The sequence below is a fragment of the Calidris pugnax genome, unplaced genomic scaffold, assembly GCF_001431845.1.
Source record: "Calidris pugnax isolate Ruff unplaced genomic scaffold, ASM143184v1 scaffold1, whole genome shotgun sequence".
NCBI classification, from domain to species: Eukaryota; Metazoa; Chordata; class Aves; order Charadriiformes; family Scolopacidae; genus Calidris; species Calidris pugnax.
The window spans coordinates 8,756,210-8,776,694 of NW_015090800.1; the positions used below are offsets into that span (position 1 = coordinate 8,756,210).

General features: G+C 38.4%; 1 protein-coding gene across 5 annotated transcripts in view; it reads right to left on the reverse strand.

Annotated features, from left to right (window-relative positions):
* Positions 1-20,485, reverse strand: part of DGKI (diacylglycerol kinase, iota) — a 228,070-nt gene that overhangs the window by 77,982 nt on the left and 129,603 nt on the right. For all 5 annotated transcript variants that reach the window (XM_014937443.1, XM_014937447.1, XM_014937446.1 and 2 more), the window contains 3 exons: positions 19,986-20,097; positions 17,338-17,537; positions 201-301 (listed from right to left, as the gene is read on the reverse strand). In XM_014937443.1, the coding sequence (XP_014792929.1) occupies positions 201-301; positions 17,338-17,537; positions 19,986-20,097 (413 nt within the window). The remainder of the gene's footprint in view (positions 1-200; positions 302-17,337; positions 17,538-19,985; positions 20,098-20,485) is intronic.

A 20,485-nucleotide genomic window follows, 5' to 3' on the forward strand; every position in this document is an offset into this window, starting at 1 on the left:
GAGAATATTTACATAGAGAGAATACGTATGTGCATATATGCAGATAAATGAATATACATGCCACTTGATTCATACAAAAATTTATGCTTGACCCTGTGTTTGGGGTTTTTTTTGTTATTATTTGTGTGCGTTTTGTTAATTTAAGATTGATACAGAATGCTCTACCAAAAGTAGTTACAACCTGGCTTCTTCCAACTTACAAGCTTCCCGAAGTTTTTCCTTGTCGTAGTGTAGCCCCTCATATTCTTGCAAATTAATCCTGTTCACTCTGATCCGCAGACGATCTGGGATGGAATGAGGACTGCAAGAGAAGAAAGCTCATTAGATTAAATGTTCTATGGAAGAGCAAAACAAAAATAGATTATGAAGCAGTTTTAGTCTTCTCTGAAAGAAGAAAATAGCAAGCCTCTTCAAAACCGGGGCAACTCCTCACAAGCATTTAGAATTATGACTACCCACCCCACAACAACATAGATATTAGACCATAAATGACAAACAGGATCAAGAAGTCCATCTGCTGGATGTGTGGTCTGGAATTACAGAGGTTTTTTTCCGAGTTCTCTAATCTCTATATATCTACCCCTCACCTCTGCAGTTTTGCCTTTTTGTACAATCCTAAGGCCCTACCACAGCCAGTAAGTCTGCCAACCTGCGTTTCAGGATACAGATGCTTTCTTGGGAATTTTCTCAGGACGACCATTCCTCTGCCCGTGAGAACATCCCCTCTCATATCCCTAGAGGATCCCCATTCAGCATTTCTGTTCTGGGAAACAGTCAACAAATATGGCTAAGAAATGACTTTCCGCAGTGGTGAGTCCAATACACAGAATCCAGGACGACTTTCAAAAGCAAGTAGCTGCACCAGGAACATCATTTCTACAGATTTCAGTCAGATTTAGATGCCTCAACTGTCTGTATAATTTTGAAACACTCAGTGAGTCCCTATCTATAAATTTAAAGTGTCCATATATTGATAGAAAGTTGTCCTGAAAACCTTTGTTTTGATTTCATGCTGGCTTCCACCTTATTGTAACCTATTGCTTGAGTTTGTAAGTTTAGATGAATGCTATGTAAATTAACTTGGCTATATTTGCATTTTCCACTTTTAAAGAAAGACAGATAACCTGTGTATTATAATGCATATATCAAACATCTGTCCCATAAGAAACAGCCCCTAGCTCAGTTAGCAGTATATTCTTTATCCTCTGTCTTCCACTGGAAGACCTTCTATTTTCTCTGTTTTAATCTAGCTAGTAACAGAACTCTGCCAGTGGTATGACCACCAAATATACACCCTGTCTTTTAAAAGTTGAAATAGCATGCACTGCCATAAATTTACAAGTGGTTTTTTGTTTATCTCAGTTTTAAGATGTTTAACCCACAGCATTTACATTGCTAATTTAAACTCCAATCAGGGCAAGCCACATTTCAAAAATGCAAGGTTTTTCTTTCTTTTTTTAAGTGAGCACTTTTTTCGGACCTGAAAATGCTGCAGACCTGACAAAACACATGGTTTATGGCCATCTCCAGGTAGAACCTTTGGGATTAACAATTATTTCAGCCTTAAATTAGCACATGCTTTCTCTCTGATGGTTTAAACAGTTCTATCACATCTGGACAGATGAAAATAAATATTAAAAATCAAGTTCCAGTTAAAAAAGAAAAACACTTTTGCCACAAGGACTCTGCCTATAAAGGGATAAAGGATGAAGAATTGAGGGTGCCTCCAAAATTGGAGTTTAAGACAACATGCTAGAAGGAGTTGCACTGAAGAAATTCATATTCTGAATGGGAGTTTCTATATTAATGATGAAAACAAACCTAAGATGCATGAAGAATAGCTTCGAAGAAATTATAAATGCTTAACAGTGGCAGCAAGACTGACATGCTCAGGAACATACAGGCTGCCCAATGTTTTTCCTGTGCTGACTGAGAGGGACTATTGCATCAAAGTGCCCCAAGATATCACCAAACTGCCCACATTTAAGATAATTATGGGCTGATAATTTCCAGCACAGCTTCAGGGGGCAGCTGTGTAACTCAGGTACCCTTACATCATCCTACAGAATAGTACTCTCCACCTGCAGGCTCTATAGCTGGCTCAGCAACCCAGAGAAGATGAGTGTATGCAAATGGAGAGGAAATGTGTATAGAAGGAACAAGAATATAATTGCACTGAGTCTGACACTTTTTTCTTCCTTTCTTTTCTTTTTAAGACAAGCTTAAATGTCACCTTGCTGGCTGAGAAATGAACATAGTTTGAAGAACTACATTCTCTTCCAAATTCTATAAAATGCAATTCAAAACCAAAAATTATAGAAGATTTTTAGTCAAGAAAAGATAAGAAAATGTTTAAGTCAGAAAACATAGGAATTTAAATGCATAGTCTTTGTCTGAGGGGAGAAAAGAAATAATTCCCTGCATGTAGTAGGGTTCATGAAAATGACAGACTGACGGCTCTGAAAAGTGAAGTCTTTTATGCACTGATACAATACAGGAGAAGCTACATTGCTTTTCCCATAATGTTCTGCCACTGTGCATGGTGATGAAGGTAGCTCAGTCTTCCAGCTGATCGGTTCACAACCTGTGGATTGGTGGCAGGTGTGGGGAAGGGACTGCTTGTAAATTACCTCTACTTCTTTGAGCTTAGCTGGCAGGAAAAGTGGTAGGGAGACAGAATCCAGCAATTGCTTGTTATGGTTTGAGAAATGCACAGTAATTTATTGTCGTTCAGACAATTTTTCTATCACGCAATGACTCCTCCCAACCCAGGAAGGAGAATTGGAGAAAAAGAAAAACATGAAGGTTGAAATATAAACAGATTTAATAGAGTAAGACTAAATAATTAGCTTCAATAATACTAAAGAACAAATATTGATCCCAATGACAATATAAAATATACAATTATTATACTCAGCCAATTCTACCAGCAGGAAGCTGTGCACTCCCAACGGGGGACAGCAAATGTTGGACACTGTGAGCGCTATGGTTTCAGAAGGAAGGGAAGTGCTCAGGGGTGCTTCAATAATACTAAAGAACAAATATTGATCCCAATGACAATATAAAATATACAATTATTATACTCAGCCAATTCTACCAGCAGGAAGCTGTGCACTCCCAACGGGGGACAGCAAATGTTGGACACTGTGAGCGCTATGGTTTCAGAAGGAAGGGAAGTGCTCAGGGGTCCAGCACTGGGACAAGAAGTTCTCTGGATCACAGCCATTAAGGGAGAGAGAGAACTTCATAGCAAACTGTCTAGTTTATATTGAATGTGAAATTCATGATATGAAATAATACTGTTGGCCAGCTTGTGTCAAGCGCCCGGGTCTCACTCTTCCTCATCACTGTGCCTGGCTAGACTTGAAAACACTGAGACACATCTCATAGCTGGCTATGAAGTAAATCTTTTCACAAATTCAGATGCTAGAGTCTTCTAAAAGTGCAGTATCCTAAGCATTAGAACATAAATTAGTTCTGTGTCACTCAAACCAGGACACTGTTCTAACACTTGACCATGCTACAAAGACAGCCATCCTTACTCTGTACTAAATTAAGCCAAGTGTAAACCCAACCCAAAAAAACCCCACACCTGTCTCAAACTGTTGTTTCTCCTGAAACCAGAATGAAATCTTTACTTGTATGATGAAATCTTTGAGCAACCCAAGCTGGAACTCTATTAAAAATATGGTTTCCAATCATCAGTTCAAAATAACCACTTGACCAAAAGCTGATACTCCTATGCAAGAATTACCCAGTCCAGCACAGGGAATATTTGCCCACCAAACCAGAACCACACCATTTCTTCCTTGCTACAGGTCTCCTCTACATATGATGCTCAGACCCTCCCTTCCCTTCTGTGACCATGTGCTGCAGTGTCCAGTGCTGCTCTCCATATTAGAGGGAAAACAGGTTAGCATAAGAACCTTGCAGCTTCGACATGAACTGTAATCTTAATTCCCAATAGAAGATCACCAAGTCCTTTTATTTCCTTGATTTGTCCTTTTAGATCTTTCACAGAAAATATCTGAGTGATAATTTTCTTTCAAACATCCACTGCATCCCATCAGCCTGGCTTCTCCAGCTACCCACTGGTGTTCTTCACTGTTAAGAGATTAATTTGTTTCTGTATTTTTGTACTACAGCAGCAAGATCTCTAATACTTCTCACTCACAATTTCACTACTTCTCCTTCTACATATCAGCCTTCCTCCTGTTCCTTAGGTGCATGTCAGGACAGGAGTGTGCATGATACAAGGACCTGGAGACAACCTATGCTCTATTGTGGGAATACTGGGGACAGGGCAGATAATCCTCTCCCAAGCTTTCATGGGTGCTTGTCTCTGTCATGCAATTGTTTCCATTTCCAGATATTGAGTTGTTTCAACTCAAGCAAGCCTGGGGTCACTGAAAAACCCATAACTTACTTAATAATTTTTTATCTCACCCAGAAGAATCATCATTGAATCAGAAGTGATTTTAAAAGCTGCTGTTTTAATATTTCTGTTCAGTACTTATATGTAACTATCACGTTTGAGTTTTCAGAAATCATATTTTTTTCTGTGGTTCCTGGTTTAGTTAAGGAACAGGAAGGGGAAAAAAAGGAAGGAGTGATGTAGCCAAGTTTACACACTTGATTGTTGACAGAGATAAGAATTCAGCAGTACTCTTCAGCCCCAAATTCAATCCCTTATTCCCAAGGCCATCTACTCATTCTTCCCCAAGGCCACCTCTATTAGGGTAAAAGTTAGGTTTTTAATAACAGTACAGCGATCTTTTGTGTTGCTTCCTCCCTCCCCCCAGCCCCAACTTTTTGGTTCTCTGGGAAGATAAAAAAAAAAAAAAAAAACAACAAAAAAATATTCAGAAGCTTCCATGGAAGGATACGTTGTCTAAAAAAACACTCTGATTTTGGTTCTCTGGGAAGATAAAAAAAAAAAAAAAAATCAGCAGAACTGTCCTCCTTTTATAGTGATTTGCTGGTAAGAACTCGTTTGGCATAAATATACTGGAAAAGTTATGTAAAAGCAGTTATGGTGGTGCTTTTTTGTTTCTCAGTGTCTAAGCACTAGTTCAAACATGAACTTTCTTGGCAATGATTATCAATGAATTAGTGGTAGTCTTATGTCCTCCCACACAACTGGCCTCATTTCAAATGCATCATTGTAATGGGTAATCTGGGTACCTCATGAAAGGGGCAGAAGAAAGGAAGACAGGGAAACAAAGCAGCTTCTCAAAGTGTATGTTTGAAGCCTTTATGTCAAAGTAAAAGGATGGTCATGTACCCTATATTCAGTGCTCAAGAAGACCTGCAAAAAGGGGAGGGATGTTAAGCCTCATGCCAACATCTGTCAATCCTTAGGTAATTACTGTCTGTCTCCCTGCAACCTCCCTGTGAGGACAGGATAGTGTTTGGATGTCAAGGGGAGAGAAAGACAACACTGACTTCTATAGCTATGATGACTCACTACCTAATGCCACATAAAAAAGGAAAACGTGCACCTTCTCTTTACAAATACAATAGGTTGCCACCAGCTTCAAGCACCTCCAGCATCATCATCTTGAATCAAATTACTCCTTTCATCTGAAAAGGAGAAGCGAGCAAGCCCTTTTTATTTGTTTGGAACTGGAGGAGGAAAAAATGACCTAAAATCAACAGCAAATCTAAAATATTTTTGTTGTTCCAAGAATCTCTAAAAGCACCTTTTAAATAGGAAATATTTAAAAGGATACTTTCCATGCTTTTGTAAAAAGTATAATTTTTTTGGCACATCAGTGCACTGTATATCTCTGAATTTGCTGCTATGGAAAAAACAAGCACACCATCTTAAATGCAATGTATTACCTGAGAAGAAATAATTTCTTTCCAGGTCAAGTGTGGGAGGGTAATCAGCTGGCAAGCGTCAGCATTTCCTGTTCTCCTGTTTCTCCTCCTTTTCACTCCCTTTTATAAAGGCATAGAACTACTCCATAAGCAAGCTGCATGTGCTAAAACATAACAACTGGAGAGAAACAGGACTTGCCATTTTGCCCATTTGAAAAGTTTACCTATCTTAGCCATAAAAATGTAACCTTGGAAACAGCAGCATTCTATAGAAAATAAACTAGTATCAGAAATATAAATACTAAGAGGTCGTTTCTACAAGGTGGAGATTTTATATACTTAGATAAGTTGAGTCACGGGTAATATATTCATAACTCACATATGGATGTGTATACATACACCTATGTATATATACACATATACACAAAAAGGAACATTTATTCAGTGACAGAAATCGAACTGTTTTGCTCATGATTTGCAAATAGTCTGCTTTGTCAGAATACCATTGTTGGCTGACATTACATTAATGTCTCACTAAATTTTACTACCTATTCAATATAGCTTTGGCCCAAGAATTCACTTTGTGCATATTCATCCTTTGTGCTATCAGATTGGCAATAGACACCGGGAAGTATTACCCTCATCATGCAACTAATTAACTCCTTCACTCACAGAACTCATGAGCTCCATACAGAGCTCTAATGCAGCTGAGGAAAACAGTACCACTATCAATACTTCTTTAGTCTTCACATATACCACTAATAATCCACGTTATTATATGAATTGCACAGTTTATCTTGTTCAAACTCAGTGTATTCAGAACCACAAAGCTTAAGCACATAAGCATGTCTATATAAAAGCTAATAATAGGATGGTGAATGTCACAAAGCAAGCAATAGTACAGTATTAATAGAAATGGATGTTTCTAAACAGTGTATAAAACAACTTGCTTAACTGCAAGGAGAGGAAAAGAGCTTTCCAGATACAGCAGTAGACAATTTATAAATAAATTTGGGGGGATTACTGCACTGCAATTCAACCTAAAATATTTAAATTTCTTACTCCTATTATTCTTCAAAATGCTGTATTAAATAGTCAATGAAAAGTAATTTAAAGTACAGATGAATGAATTCCATTACCTCCTAAAGAATCTAATTAAGAATCTCATTCCCCAAACACACCAATCTACAGAATTACATCCTAAAGGGTCATATGCCCCACGGGAACATAAATACAGATTTAGGTCAACTGAAACATTCTGTTCATTCATGTTGATTAGCTATAATGGTTTCATTTAAACACAAACCTAAATAGCATAGATAGGAGCATAGATAGGCTACTTTACAATATTGAATTTTAGCTGGTACACTTTTGATTAGCATGGACCAGAAGTGCACATTTGGGGCATTATGAAATAACAATCCGAATGAGCCTTGCAGAAAAACTATGCACATTGTTTAGTTGGAGGAAACTATGAACGGTTATACAGATATGTTATGAGGTCCTCTCAAAATTATTCTGCTCACATCAAAAAGATATGTCATTGCAATAACAGAGGATTATTTTCTTTCCTTTTTTTAGCTGCAAAAATGGCTGACCAGTACAAAGAAATTGTATTATTTTTTACAGCAACAAGCATTTGACTTTTCCACAAGAATACAGAAAATGACTTAGATATGGAATAATTCCTATTATAAGAAATAGGACACGCTTTCTGGAAATTCTTAAAACCTGTAGACATTCACTAACATAAATAGTTAATTTACTTTTTATGGATTTTAAGTCTATCCTTCTGTGAGAAGATACCGATCCCATGGTACACCAGGTTACAAATCAGAATCAGAACTGTTCTTTTTACAGGGATAGGTCTTAGAAAGTCAACATCATGCTAGATAAACTGTTCATAAGGTGAAGTCATTTTTAACACTACCCACCCCACTGCTGGAAGTTGCTTACCAAAGAAAAGGTATGCATTTGTTTCCTCATATGCCCGAACTATAACATTCTTGGGATGCTAAAAGTGTCACCATCACCACCTTCCCCCTGCCAAAAAAACCCCCAAATTACTGAGCCCGAAACCTACAAACACAAAGCATTGATAGGAAAGAATGAGGGCGGCTTATTTTTTTAAAATCCCTTTCATTCCACCACTTGTTCAAAGCCACACGTGTCTATTCTGAGACTATGAGCAGAACCTGATCTACTTCCATTCACCAAGAAAACACACTCAGCTTTTGATGAAGCTCTAACTTCCTCCTCTTACCCCTATTAATCATCCAGCAACTGGCAAAGAGATGCCAGCCAACTCACTTGGAGCAGAGCCACATTTCCTAAGAAATGTGCTTCAGTCACCCAGGAAAGAAGACAGGCAGAGTGAGCTTGGGTCCTGCCCTTGGCACTCCTGCACAGCAACCTGACAGCACTTGTGCCGTGCCACCAGGTTGATTCAACTGAGAAGACAGACTTTTACATTATACATGCCCTAATCCCAGTATATCAATTATTTATGAACCACGTGAATGATTTCTTATGCTTTGTGTCTGCATAGAGAAAGGAAATAACAATAATAAGAAATAGTCCAGCAATTCTACAGCAGCTTATGCACATACAGATCTTAATATGATTCAGTAAACAGAAAAGGAAAAGGAAATCTTCTGTACCTCCCCTTGCAAAAAAATAAACTTTAGAAAAAAACAACACCATACCATACTCCTCTGGGGCATGTTTGTAGTGACAGATTAATGAATTACCTATCTCCTAGAGAAGAAATAAACATGCAAAATTAATTAAGTGTTCCAGTGTTTAGAACAATTGCAAAAAGGAAAGCAGGAACCAGAGGAGAAAAAGAAATTAACCTTACTTTTGAGATCTCATTGGCAGAGGTTGTAAATGATGCATTAAAAATAACTGTGTTTTTCACAGCATCTATCTACTTAAAACATAAGAACTGCCACAACAGAGCAGAATCATCCAGCCACTTCTGATGGGAGAATTTCAGTGCTTCAAAAGAGTCCTCTGCTATATGAAGGCAAAGCTCTTGCTAAGCTCTTCACCTAAAAAGTACCCCTAAAATTATAAGCTCCACCACATAGGTTTTTTTTCCTTCCATTTGATGAGTTTTATCCCAGATAAACCAGGTTAACCCAACTGTACTAACCTCTTCTGCACTTTCTTACCTCACACTTGCTTCAGCAAGTGCTTGAGTGTTTTGCTGTAGAAAGGCCAGACCCACACAAATACTTAAACGTGTGCCAGGTAGAATCCTGGTCTTGATTTCCCTTCTTGCCCTTGACACTTCCAATAGCAATGATCCCACTAAACAGAAGCCCACATGCTAAACTGGAAAAGCTGATAAAGATGAGACTCAATTCCCTATAATTCATGTAATGGAGTAGAGGAAAAAGATACATATAGGCATTTTCATCATTAACTATGCATTTGGAGAATAGCTCACTAATACTTTCTCCCTTATGCCTTGTGTCCTATTCTTTATTAGATTATCCTCCTATAGAAAACACCCATATTCAATTCAACCCAAAAAGCCAATTCTGTTTGGCATTTGGATCTCTAAAAGCAAAAATTATTTCCTATTGCCCCTCTGCTATTCACACAGGTTTTATATGCATACCTTCCTGCAATCATTACTCTTTATAAAAGAGTATAAACTAATAAAAGGTGATACTTGAATTTTCACTTATGCAGATTTTGTAATTAAAAAAATAATAATCACAGCATATCCACCGTGCTCATTTCATTTGTAAAAGGATGGTAAGAGCTATGTAAGTCAATTATGTTTTATTTTTCAAATGGTAATATTTTTTTCAGAATTTCTTTGCATCAACCACTCAACGCAAAGGTACTCTTGCGTCCTTCTCATCTCAACTGAACATCCAGCTGGAAAACACAAGTCTTAACCTTCCTTTTAAAAGAGCCTCAATTAAAAATACAACACTTTATTTACTTATGCACCCTGTATAAACATTTGAAATTGATCACACTACAGTTCTACTGTTTCTGCAACAAAGACCATCTGTGCCTAATAATTTTGGCTGCCTGCAAATTCCCCTGTTGCAGAAAACCTCAAATTTATCTAAGACAGGCTGTATTCATCACCAGGTCTCAGCAGAATCTGCCCCGCTGTTGAGTACTAACAGGAAATGAAGCTCTTTCTATGTTGTTCACACACACACACAAAAAAGGAACATTAGATTCTCAAAGCCATCACAATCCAAATCAAATTTCCCTAATACCTCATGGGTTCTTATTTTAATTTGCCAGACACATTAATTGGCAGCCACAGTGCAGCAGCATGTTTAATCTATTTTTACAGATTTTAAGATACAGAACATCTTTGACTTACAAATTAGTTTGGGACTCAGGAGCCTCTGTCTCCCTGCCTTATCCTGACAGCTGATATCAAATGAGACATTTAAATGAAGTATCAAAACTTGGAGGTCATTTTCCAAGGGATATCCCTCTATTTGGAAGCAATACTCATTCTCCCAGACCTACAGCTTAGTTATCTTTCTGTGTAAGCAATAAGGCTTATCTCAACCTTTTTTTCTAGAGGCTTGCTTAGATATTGCATCTTGTATTACTTTCTGTTCCTCAGCAGAGTATAGCAAATACAATCCAGGAATAAGGCACACTGAATTATTATTTTGCAAACAAGGTAAGATTTACAATGAGGAACCTGCAGTTTTCTGAAGCTTCACAGAAACACAGGATGGTAGAGGTTGGAAGAGTCCTCTGGAGGTCATCTGGTCCAACCTCCTGCTCAAGCACGGGCCACCTGGAGCAGGCTGCCCAGCACCATGTCCAGGGAGTTTTTGGGCATCTCCAAGGATGAAGACTCCATAACCTCTCGCGGCGACCTGTGCCAATGCTCAGTCATCCTTACAGTAAAAACATTTTTCCTGATGTTCACAGAGAACTCCTATATTTCAGTTTGTGCCTATTGCCACTTGTCCTGTCACTGGGCACCACTGAAAAGAGCCTGGCTCAGTCTTCTTTAGACCCTTCCTTGAGATACCTATAGACACTGATGAAACCACATCTAAGCCTTCTCTTCCCCAGGCTAAACAGAGCGAGCTCTCCCAGCCTTTCATCATGGGAGGAATGCTCCATAATGATCTTCATCACCTTTCACTGGACTCTCTCCAGTAGCTCTGTATCTGTCTTGCAGTGGGAAGCCCAGAACTGCACACAGCACTCCATTTGGTGGCTCACCAGTGCTTCGTAGAGAGTCAAGATCACCTGCCTTGGCCCACTGGCAACACTCCTAATGCAGCCCAGGATACCATTGGCCGCCTTTACCACAAATGCATGCTGCTGGCTCCTGGTCGGCTGAGCGTCCACCAGGACCCTTAGGCCCTTTTCTACAAAGATGAAATTTGCTTTTAAAATTATTCAATCAGATTTCCCAAGTAACTCTTGGTTTGCTGAACATTTTATATGCCATCTATTGCACATGCTCAGTCTTTAGAACGAAGAAATGTTGGTGAGTTTTCTATTAGCATATACCATTGACTTTTTCTATGATGTAATATGAATCATTCTTGGAATCAAGTTTCTGCTCTGAATACCTGGATTTATAACTCTGAAATTTGTTGTTTTCCAACATATATTTCAAATTTGTTTCTTTGACAGTCCCAATGTGTTTGAAAATATGCCCATCATAAGCAAAGCAAGAAAACAAAAGGGATGTCAACACAAAGCAAAACATATCTTTTTTGACTGAATACTAAAAAGCAAGTCTGAAGACAAATAACAGTGCCTGAGTAAACACATTATGTCAACATGCATTTTGGTTTTTTGGTTGGGGGATAGGGGGGTTGGTTGGGCTTGTTTGTTTTAATTGTGGACACACAGAGGTTTTCATAATATGGGATGTTTCCACAAGCAGGATGAATTAGAAGATACCAACATACAATGGTACCTGGTTTTAAGTGCCAATTCATCACATTTTAAAAAAGACTTAAGACTCTTGAATAATTTAGCTATTATCTAGCAAGTTAGTACAGTGGAGTTGCTGACAATGAAGATATTGCCAGGGGGAAGCATAGGAGGAGCCTCCATCTTCAATGCAGCTGCAGCCAATGTCACACCACTCCTCTAAGGGACTAGTTTCCTATTTTAATAAGCTCTCTCTGGAGGTATGGCTGTGAGATCAGCTCTATCTGGAGATATGGCTTATAGCTAGGTTTGTCCACAGTATGTTTTTGAGCAAAACCAAAGGATTGAAAATTCTCATCTCAAGAGCTTCCAGGGATGGTCTCTGGCACTTAACTTCAGACCTGCCTGTTGTTATAGTGACCTGGACTCTTGACTGAACCTGGTCACCGTCACCAGATATGCCCTGTTCACCTTACTTGGGTACTGTGGAACTGTGCCTTTGCTGGTGAGGCCATTGCCCTATGTCTGCCATGTTGCCACTTGAGCTCCTGCTTCCCATATGTCACTGGATTTCACTGCCCCATCTCCTGGTTGAATGACACAGGGTAACACCAAAAGACTATGGGACTTTGAAAGTAGAAAAAAAAAAATCCAGATACTCACACAGTGAAGGAATCAGGGGGAGCTGAGACTCTCCTCAGGTCAGCAGACTGCACTTTATGGATACTATAAGGCAGCAGGAAATGAGTGGCCAGGAGAAAGGCAGCACACAGTGTGCACAGACAAGGAAAAAGGCAGGGAAGAGAGAGAAAGAGAGAGAGAAAGAGAGGAAAGTGGAAGAGAAGAAAGAAAGACATACAACATTTAAACAGAAACAAAAGGAATGTGTCACATAAAATTGAATGAAGACACATGCAGAGCTCCAAGCCAAGAGCAACAGAAGACATGCAAATGGAGAAAAATCACTGCTACGTGGCACACGAGAGCTTTCTAAAGACATGAGCAAAGAGGACCAATGACAAGCTAGGCACACGGCTATACAAGGAAGACGAGGAACCCCAAGATTTTTTCCACAGGCACTGAAAAATTTCAAGGCAGCAGACTTTGGAAGCAGGTCGAGAAATGCAAACATCAAAGCCAAGATCTGAATGGATGGAATTGTCTCCAAAGGTTGGCCAACTTCAGTTAACGTTTAAGAAAAAAAATACCCTTACTGGAGATTTTGTATCCACAATGACAAATTGCTGTCTCCAGTCTTCTTTCATGTACCTTAGGGAAACATGCATTTTATATATAGCGTCTCCCAGAACTGACTCTCTTAGTGTTTATACTCAGATGGCCCCTTTGTTTCTCTAAAGGGTATGGAATATGTTTCATCTATAAGCTCTTTCCCCTTCTTTCCCTTTCATCATGCAGGACATTCTTCCTCAACCCAAACTAAAAGCCAGTGAAAACAAAATACCATCAGTTTGAGGTTCAGAAAGTGATCATTAAGTGAAACTTACTGAGCAGCATACTAAACTGTAGTTTCTAATCAGAAAATGACTCCTGGAAAATAGAACCGCAGCTTCTCTTTTTATTCCATAGACATTTTGCTTATAGCTCACAAGAACCATACTCTTGGCTTTATCACAGGAAACCAAGCTATATGTTGTCTCTTTCACATGTCACTATGATCAATAGCAGAGAACAGGAATGAGAACTTAGCTAGCAAGTTTTTTAAGGGAAGGAGAATAAGAACATAATTCACTGCTTTATAGAAAAACTGAGTCTGATGATCTGGCTGCAGGAAAAATTTTCTTTTGCTAGTACGAACAGAAAAGACATATAAGAAGAAAAGAAATCCACCTTTTTTCCCCTCAAAATCCCACTACCTATCTGCCGTGTTTCTCTGCATAACTAAGGGTGAACAGGATCACCTTATCCTGTATATTCTTTGCAGCATAAGAAGAAGTTGCTTCTGGCTTGAAACACTTAATTGGATTGTTACTTATCTCCATTGTAGAGCAATGCATCGTAGGATGAAGAAGAGATTATGACTGTCTTTTACATTTGGACAGCCTCCATTAGAAACAAATTATAAGCACTGTAACTGTATTCACCAGGTAAGGACTTTCCTCCACTATGCTTCAAATCAAGATTTTAAAGTTATCAGAAGAGTACAAACCATAAATAGGTCATCCTCACCTACTCAAGAGTATTCACATAATCTGTACATCACATCAAACCAGCCTAATTTCCCAAAAGGAAATATTTTTACAATGATTGCTTGATGAACAGTAAGGAGAAAGATCACTAGTTACAGCAACTAGTCCATGAATAGTTCAGGACAATTAATATACTGAGAAATTTGTAGGAAATTCACAAAACATGAAATAACTGAATAAAATATTAATTGTCAGCAATTTGCGCAGCTATGAAAAAATGTAGTACATTATATTTATTGGTTTTCTAGCAGCTTGGATGAAGCTTTTCATGCTGCTGCTATCAACAGGGAAGGGACGCTTCTTCAGTTCACGTACCTCCACAGAAACACTGTCTTTTTATTCCTTCATTTGATTCCGTGGCCAGCCTTTTGGGGCTCTTTTTGTTTTGTTTTTGCATTATTTGGGGTTTTTTTAAGATTAGAAAAGACTAGGAACTTTTACACTGTCAAAAGCATTGCTGAATTTTCCCCCACACCTTGAAAAAGGCAAATTATTCAATAACAAATAAAACAAGGACTCTAAGCATATAGGAATTTCAGCATTGAAAGTCTGTGTAGAACCACAAGGGTCAGTTTCTGATACAATTAGAAGGTGCTGGAAGAACAAGAGTACAAAAATGGAGGGGAAAAAAACAACAGGTCAAACAAGGTCAGATCCTTTATTTTCTTATATAAGCGTCCTCTCAGAGTGTCTACAGGTTTTGAAGGAGAATAGTTGCAATCAGGAAGATGGGCAACTCTTACAGTCAGAAGAGAATCACGTTTCTAAAGCCCTCCTGCTCCCAAGTGAGAAGCATGAAATCTCTGTTCTTCTCACTCAGCTACATTACATATGAGCTCTTCAACTTAAAGTACTATTATTCCCTAGAAGCTCAAGTGCATCCATGAGGCAAACGACAAACTCACTCTCCTCTCTAAAGCCCCTCTCCTTAAAACCTCCAGAACAAAGGAGAAAAGAGTAAGAAAACAGAAACACAGTGTAAGACTTAAAATTAAATCTTTTTCTACTTATGACACTGGACTAGCTAAAACTCCAAAGAGCTTTCTTACTGCATCAGCAAAGATGACAATAATAGCAACTCTGTATTACTGGGATGCAAGATAATTTTTTAATTGCTTTCCTGGCAAGGAGCTGAAGAACAGCTGTCTAACAATCAGTGGGATAGCTCCAAACCCACTTACTTATCTCACACATCTATCATTCAGATGACAGTTGTAAGAGAACAATTTTGCATGTTCAATGAAAAATAAGGCTTTCTGGAAGATTTCAATAGAATAGGAGGACACATTTCAGATATCAAGTTCAGAAATGTAGGTAAACTTATTTAATTGAAAATTTTCTCTCTTGTGAAATATTGCAAATCAGCATCATATTGAATGAATTTCTTACAATACTGAATGCTTCCTAGAGTTTAACCTTTAACATAACATTAACTTCTTATCACGCCAGGAGATTCAACTCCTCTCCCTCATTCCCCTTCAACACTTGAGAGCAAAGTACATACACACACTGATGTAGAGGTATAAATGTAGATATAAATATATACACGTCATTTCTGATACACAAGGCTGAAACTAGAGTCCCTGACAGATCATTTTTGTTCTCCCAAGACACAGGTCTGCAAATATCTCAGCCAAATCAAAGGACTGAGAGCAATGTAGTCTACCATAGCACATTGAAATCAAGCTAAACTACAAACAAGTTTTTCTTGAAGACTGGCATATATTATGAATCTGTATTTCTCTACCCCATTTTAGACTCAGATCCCAAAATCCAAGCCTAATCATGCTAATTATCAGATCTAAATACCAGGAATTTTAATTTTACATTTGTGTTAGCCTCCCTCGGTGTAGAAAAAGACATCCCTGGATTGCTCTCTGCTCAATTCTAGCTTTCACAAACGATTGAGTTGTGGTTGGATGAAATCAGGCATCGCTGCCTACAGGAAAGAGTCTGCTCTTCTTCACTGCTCAAAAGAGATGAGTATACCTTATGTATTTTCCAGGCAAATAGAAATTGCACATAACAGATATGGGCTTCTACTGAAGCTGAAAGCATTAGTCTCAGTAAAAGAACAGAGTTCTAAATTGAACAGGAAGATGTAACCAGGGAGGCTTTGATTACATGAACAGATTGACAGCCAGCAGATGACAAGAAGCTCTAAAGGGCCAGAGTCAAAGTTTTAAGTGAAGCATTATCTTCCACTAGAAGACACAGCTGAAAGACAGACAACCTTTAAGATACCTCATGAGAAAAGGTGTGCCTGAGACCTTGAGTTTTTTCCACTTATGTGAGTTAGTCTACCAGAGATACCTGATGAGAAAAGGTGTGCCTGAGACCTTGACTGTTTTTTCCACTTATGTGAGTTAGTCTACCAAAAAATATTACATCTCTTCATAAACCATGCCTCACCATTACAGCTGCAACAGCAAAATCTCCCACTCACATCCCCAGAAACACGAAATCCTCACCACATGGATGTTTGAATGAAATGTGGATCCGTGATAACTTTAGGCTTTTAGCTCAGTATCTTTGTAGAAGCAACAGACTGGTTTGCCTCACTTTAAGAATACTTGATGAAAAACAGCAAAGGCACTTACTATGTCACTCACTTTAGCAGCAGTGAAGGCCTTCTATATGAGAAATACAAAACCCAGCTTTTCAAAATAATCTAAATTACTTTATTGGGTGAGCATTTTCACACGTCAAAATTCTATTATCTTTTTTTGGTGTTAAAATATTGCTGCAGTGTTTACAATAAAGGTTTAATTATGAAAAGGAATGTTAGCCTTGTCTTTCCTTCTTTGCCTGTTCCTGATTCCCAGTTATCTTACGTTTATTCTATTTCTGTTTGGACTACTCATTTCTCATTTGTGTTTTTACACTGGAGCAGCATTCCCTACAAAGTGCAAACAGCCCTTGCTGACCTCCAGGCCCTACTCCTTAAACAGTCCCAGGCAGCATACTCCCACAACGGAGACTACAAGATGTCCTGAGTAATTCTTGATTATGGCCATTTGTTACAGGATTTCCAAGGGAACTTAAAAAGCAGATCAATAAAGTTGAGAAAATGAATCAAAATAATTTCACAGGCAAAAGGCACACATATGCAGAACTGTCAGAAGCCAAGAGGCACACTGCTGAGCCTGCACAAACCTCTCTAAACAACTGAAAAATACCACATCTTTCTAAAAGCAAAACAGAGGGCAACTCATAAGAAAAAAGATTAAAAGAAAGTCAGTTAAGTATTTACAATATGGTGGAAAGGAAGTTCAGAAAGTGTGAAAATTGTGGGGTTGTTTTTTTTTTTTTTTGTAAGTGTGCTGCAAGTCCAATACATGCAAAATCCATGACTGAATATGCTGCCCCGAATGGGCCTCCTGCCATTAGGACATGCACATATCCAACTCACTCATTCAGCAAAGGCATGGATGTTCTCCTCTTGCTCTTCTGCACCATGTTGGCTTGGTTCCTTAAGGAGATTCGAATGAGCGAGGGAGCCAATCGACATGGTTCACCATCCACTTGCATGGGAATAGACTTGTATGTTAAGAGTGTCACCTCACGGCACTGATGCAACCTCTCTCCATGGCCACCCACCTGGAGAGCAGCCTGGAAAAAAAACAAAACCAAAAAAACAAAACCAAAACAAACAGGAAAGATAAAAAAAAAAACCCCACACCTCAGAACAGATAGTCACAGCAGTTAAATCTGAAATACAGTTTTGCTGACAGCATCCATTACATAGCTTTCCATGTGTAAGACATTGTAACAAGTCACAGTAAATGTATTTTCATTCCAAAATTGCAAAGCAGAACTTAAAATTTCACAAGGAAAAGTGGTGGGCAACAAGCAGATACCCAACCATACGTATTGCACATCTCATCACCTCACTATATGTCAAGCATATTACACACACATACAAATATATATACACAAGTGCATGCACAAATGATTACGCACAAAGTTTTCCATTTGTTTTGGTTGGTTTGTTTTTACACTAGCAGGAATGCTATTAATTATTTGGTCTTTAAAACAACAACCCTAATTCGGTACATCTGTGAGACAAAAATTATTTCCCCTTCCTGAACAGAATACAGTCCTTAATGTGAATTAGATAAATCTAAAATACTTATTATGAAAGTTTATATGGCAACTCAACCTCCAGGCAACTATACAGGCTGAAAAGCGCAAGCAGAAGAACCTTATTAAAAACAATTAAATATCATGTTTTAGAATTCGTTTCAAAGAAGTGAAATACAGAGGGCAGGAAGCAGATCCTTCAAGTTCTAAGCAGACATGTTTGGGCATAAATGTATTTTTTTAAATTTGTAATGTGCCTATTAACTCTTATCCATCAGATGCAGAAAAAGAATTCTATATTAATGCACTAACAGAAAGCAGCCTAAATAGAAGTCAAGACCTTAATCCATCTCTGTGCTTAGTATTATGGCTCAAATGGTCAATAATATTCATAACAACACTTCTTATAAAGTATTTCTCTTCCTTGGTCTCTCAGACCTTCTTGGGTATGACCAAGCCCATGTGGGAGACATATAGAGCAAGTTCAGATTACACCAACACAGCCTAAGGTTACAGCTGTTCCTCAGCATCACAACCAATGTGGACTCGTAGATCCTCGATTCTGAACTAGGCTTCCTTTAAAGAGAAATAGCAGTTCCAAGGGCCCTACTACTAAAATTCAGTCCCAACTGAAATTTTTGGCAGCTTTGAGATCACTCTAGCTACTGTGAGTGGCTAGACACACATTAATGGCAAACCCAAAAAAGATTCCAGCTGAAAATTGCCAGTTGGTACATGGCAAATAGATTTTTGACAGCATTTTCAGAAATATACCCTAAAATCTTGAGAGGTGAAGTAATAAGTGTTCATTCCACAAGATCTGCTAGGCTAATAAATAGAATTCTGCTTATTTGTATGTTATTTCCCTAATCCACTAGGCCCATCAAAAAAAAAAAAAAAAAAAAAAAAAAAAAAAAAAAAAAGAGACTAAACAGAATCCTTAACCCACACTTCTAAATAAATGATTGCTGATCAAGGCAAACTTCTACTTTTGCTTACTTTGAAGATTAGATTTGTCTGAATTTCTCTTTGAGGAAGCAAACACCATTATCATGAGTATTCACTGAATGTGAGATACCCAGAGGGCAGGCCACACAACAAATAAATATGTGAGTTTAGTGAAAACGAGCTTACCCATGTTAGCTTTAACCTAGTCCACACAAGACATAGCAGCAACAAAGGCTTAGGAGTATGGATTTAAGCATGACCTAAACAAACCTGCCAGAAACCCCTGATGTGTGCTTTCTGTTGGCCACACTAAGTTCAAGCTGCACAGGGATAACTATCAACTCTCTGCCTGCATTTAATCATCCTCTGAAGAGACCGTCACTGCGTTTAACCACTGTAACAGTAGGACAATAGGGTATTTACAGTGAGACTGCTTTTATAGTAAACTTGGCTTTAGATCACTTTAAGGACAGCCTTGACAGAAAGTACACTGCCAAATTAAAATTGTTGTCCCCGGCAGAACAAAAAGAGAAATAACATTTGTGCCAGAAACATCACTGAATTTTCCACAGCTATTAATAAATTTTCACAACATTTTTAATGGTGATATGCAAACTGTATGGTCACATAATTCGATATAATATTTCATATTTGTTTCTAGTAGCCATTTCCACAAAAAAAATAAACTTTCATGCCATAGATTGACATATATAAAAACTAACAAAAAATGGCAGTAGTTATTTGACAATAGAACATTCCCACAATAAAAACACACATGCATGCTGTTTTTTACTGTAATAATCTTGCAAAATAGCCATATTTTGCAAAAAGTACATTTTTATTATTAAATTACAATTCTTTTATTTGAAAACTGCCATTTGCCCTCATTTAAAAACCTACTAGAGGACGTTTGGGCTTTGACTGACTGAATATGTGGAATCACAGCGGATCTTTAGTAAGGACACGTTTGCACTCTCTAACACTGCCCGCAAAATTCACCAAGTCTGGTAGCACCTGCAAAGTACTCACCAGTGAGGCCATGGTGAAACCAATGACTTCAATGTAGCCATCATCATGGCGCTGAGGCTCAAAGTCTCTGTGATCTCCAGGGTTTCCCCAGGGCATCGTGCCAGCACAATACCTACAGGAAGAGGTTTGGAAGGCAAACTCTGAGAAAGCAGTTTTCCCTGATGGGTACTGACTAGTAGCCTGACTAGTAGCCTGTACTGCTGTCCTCCAGAAGTAGCTAGATATCCATTCCAGGATTCAAATTCAGGGAAAATTAAAAGTTATGCTGGGAAGGACTGGACATAAGGGAAATCTGCCTCTCCCTTCAAAGCTGGTTCATCATACATAAATGTATCCATCATAATTTTTAGCAGGTTCCCCTGTACAAGGAAAATGGGGAAACACCAGGAAACAGATAACAGCAGCAGCACTTTGTTCTCCCTACTTGCTTTGCTTTCTGCAGGTGATCTGTTGAGCCAGAAAGCTGCTTAGTTCCTCTGCTAGGCAGGCATGGGGCTGCA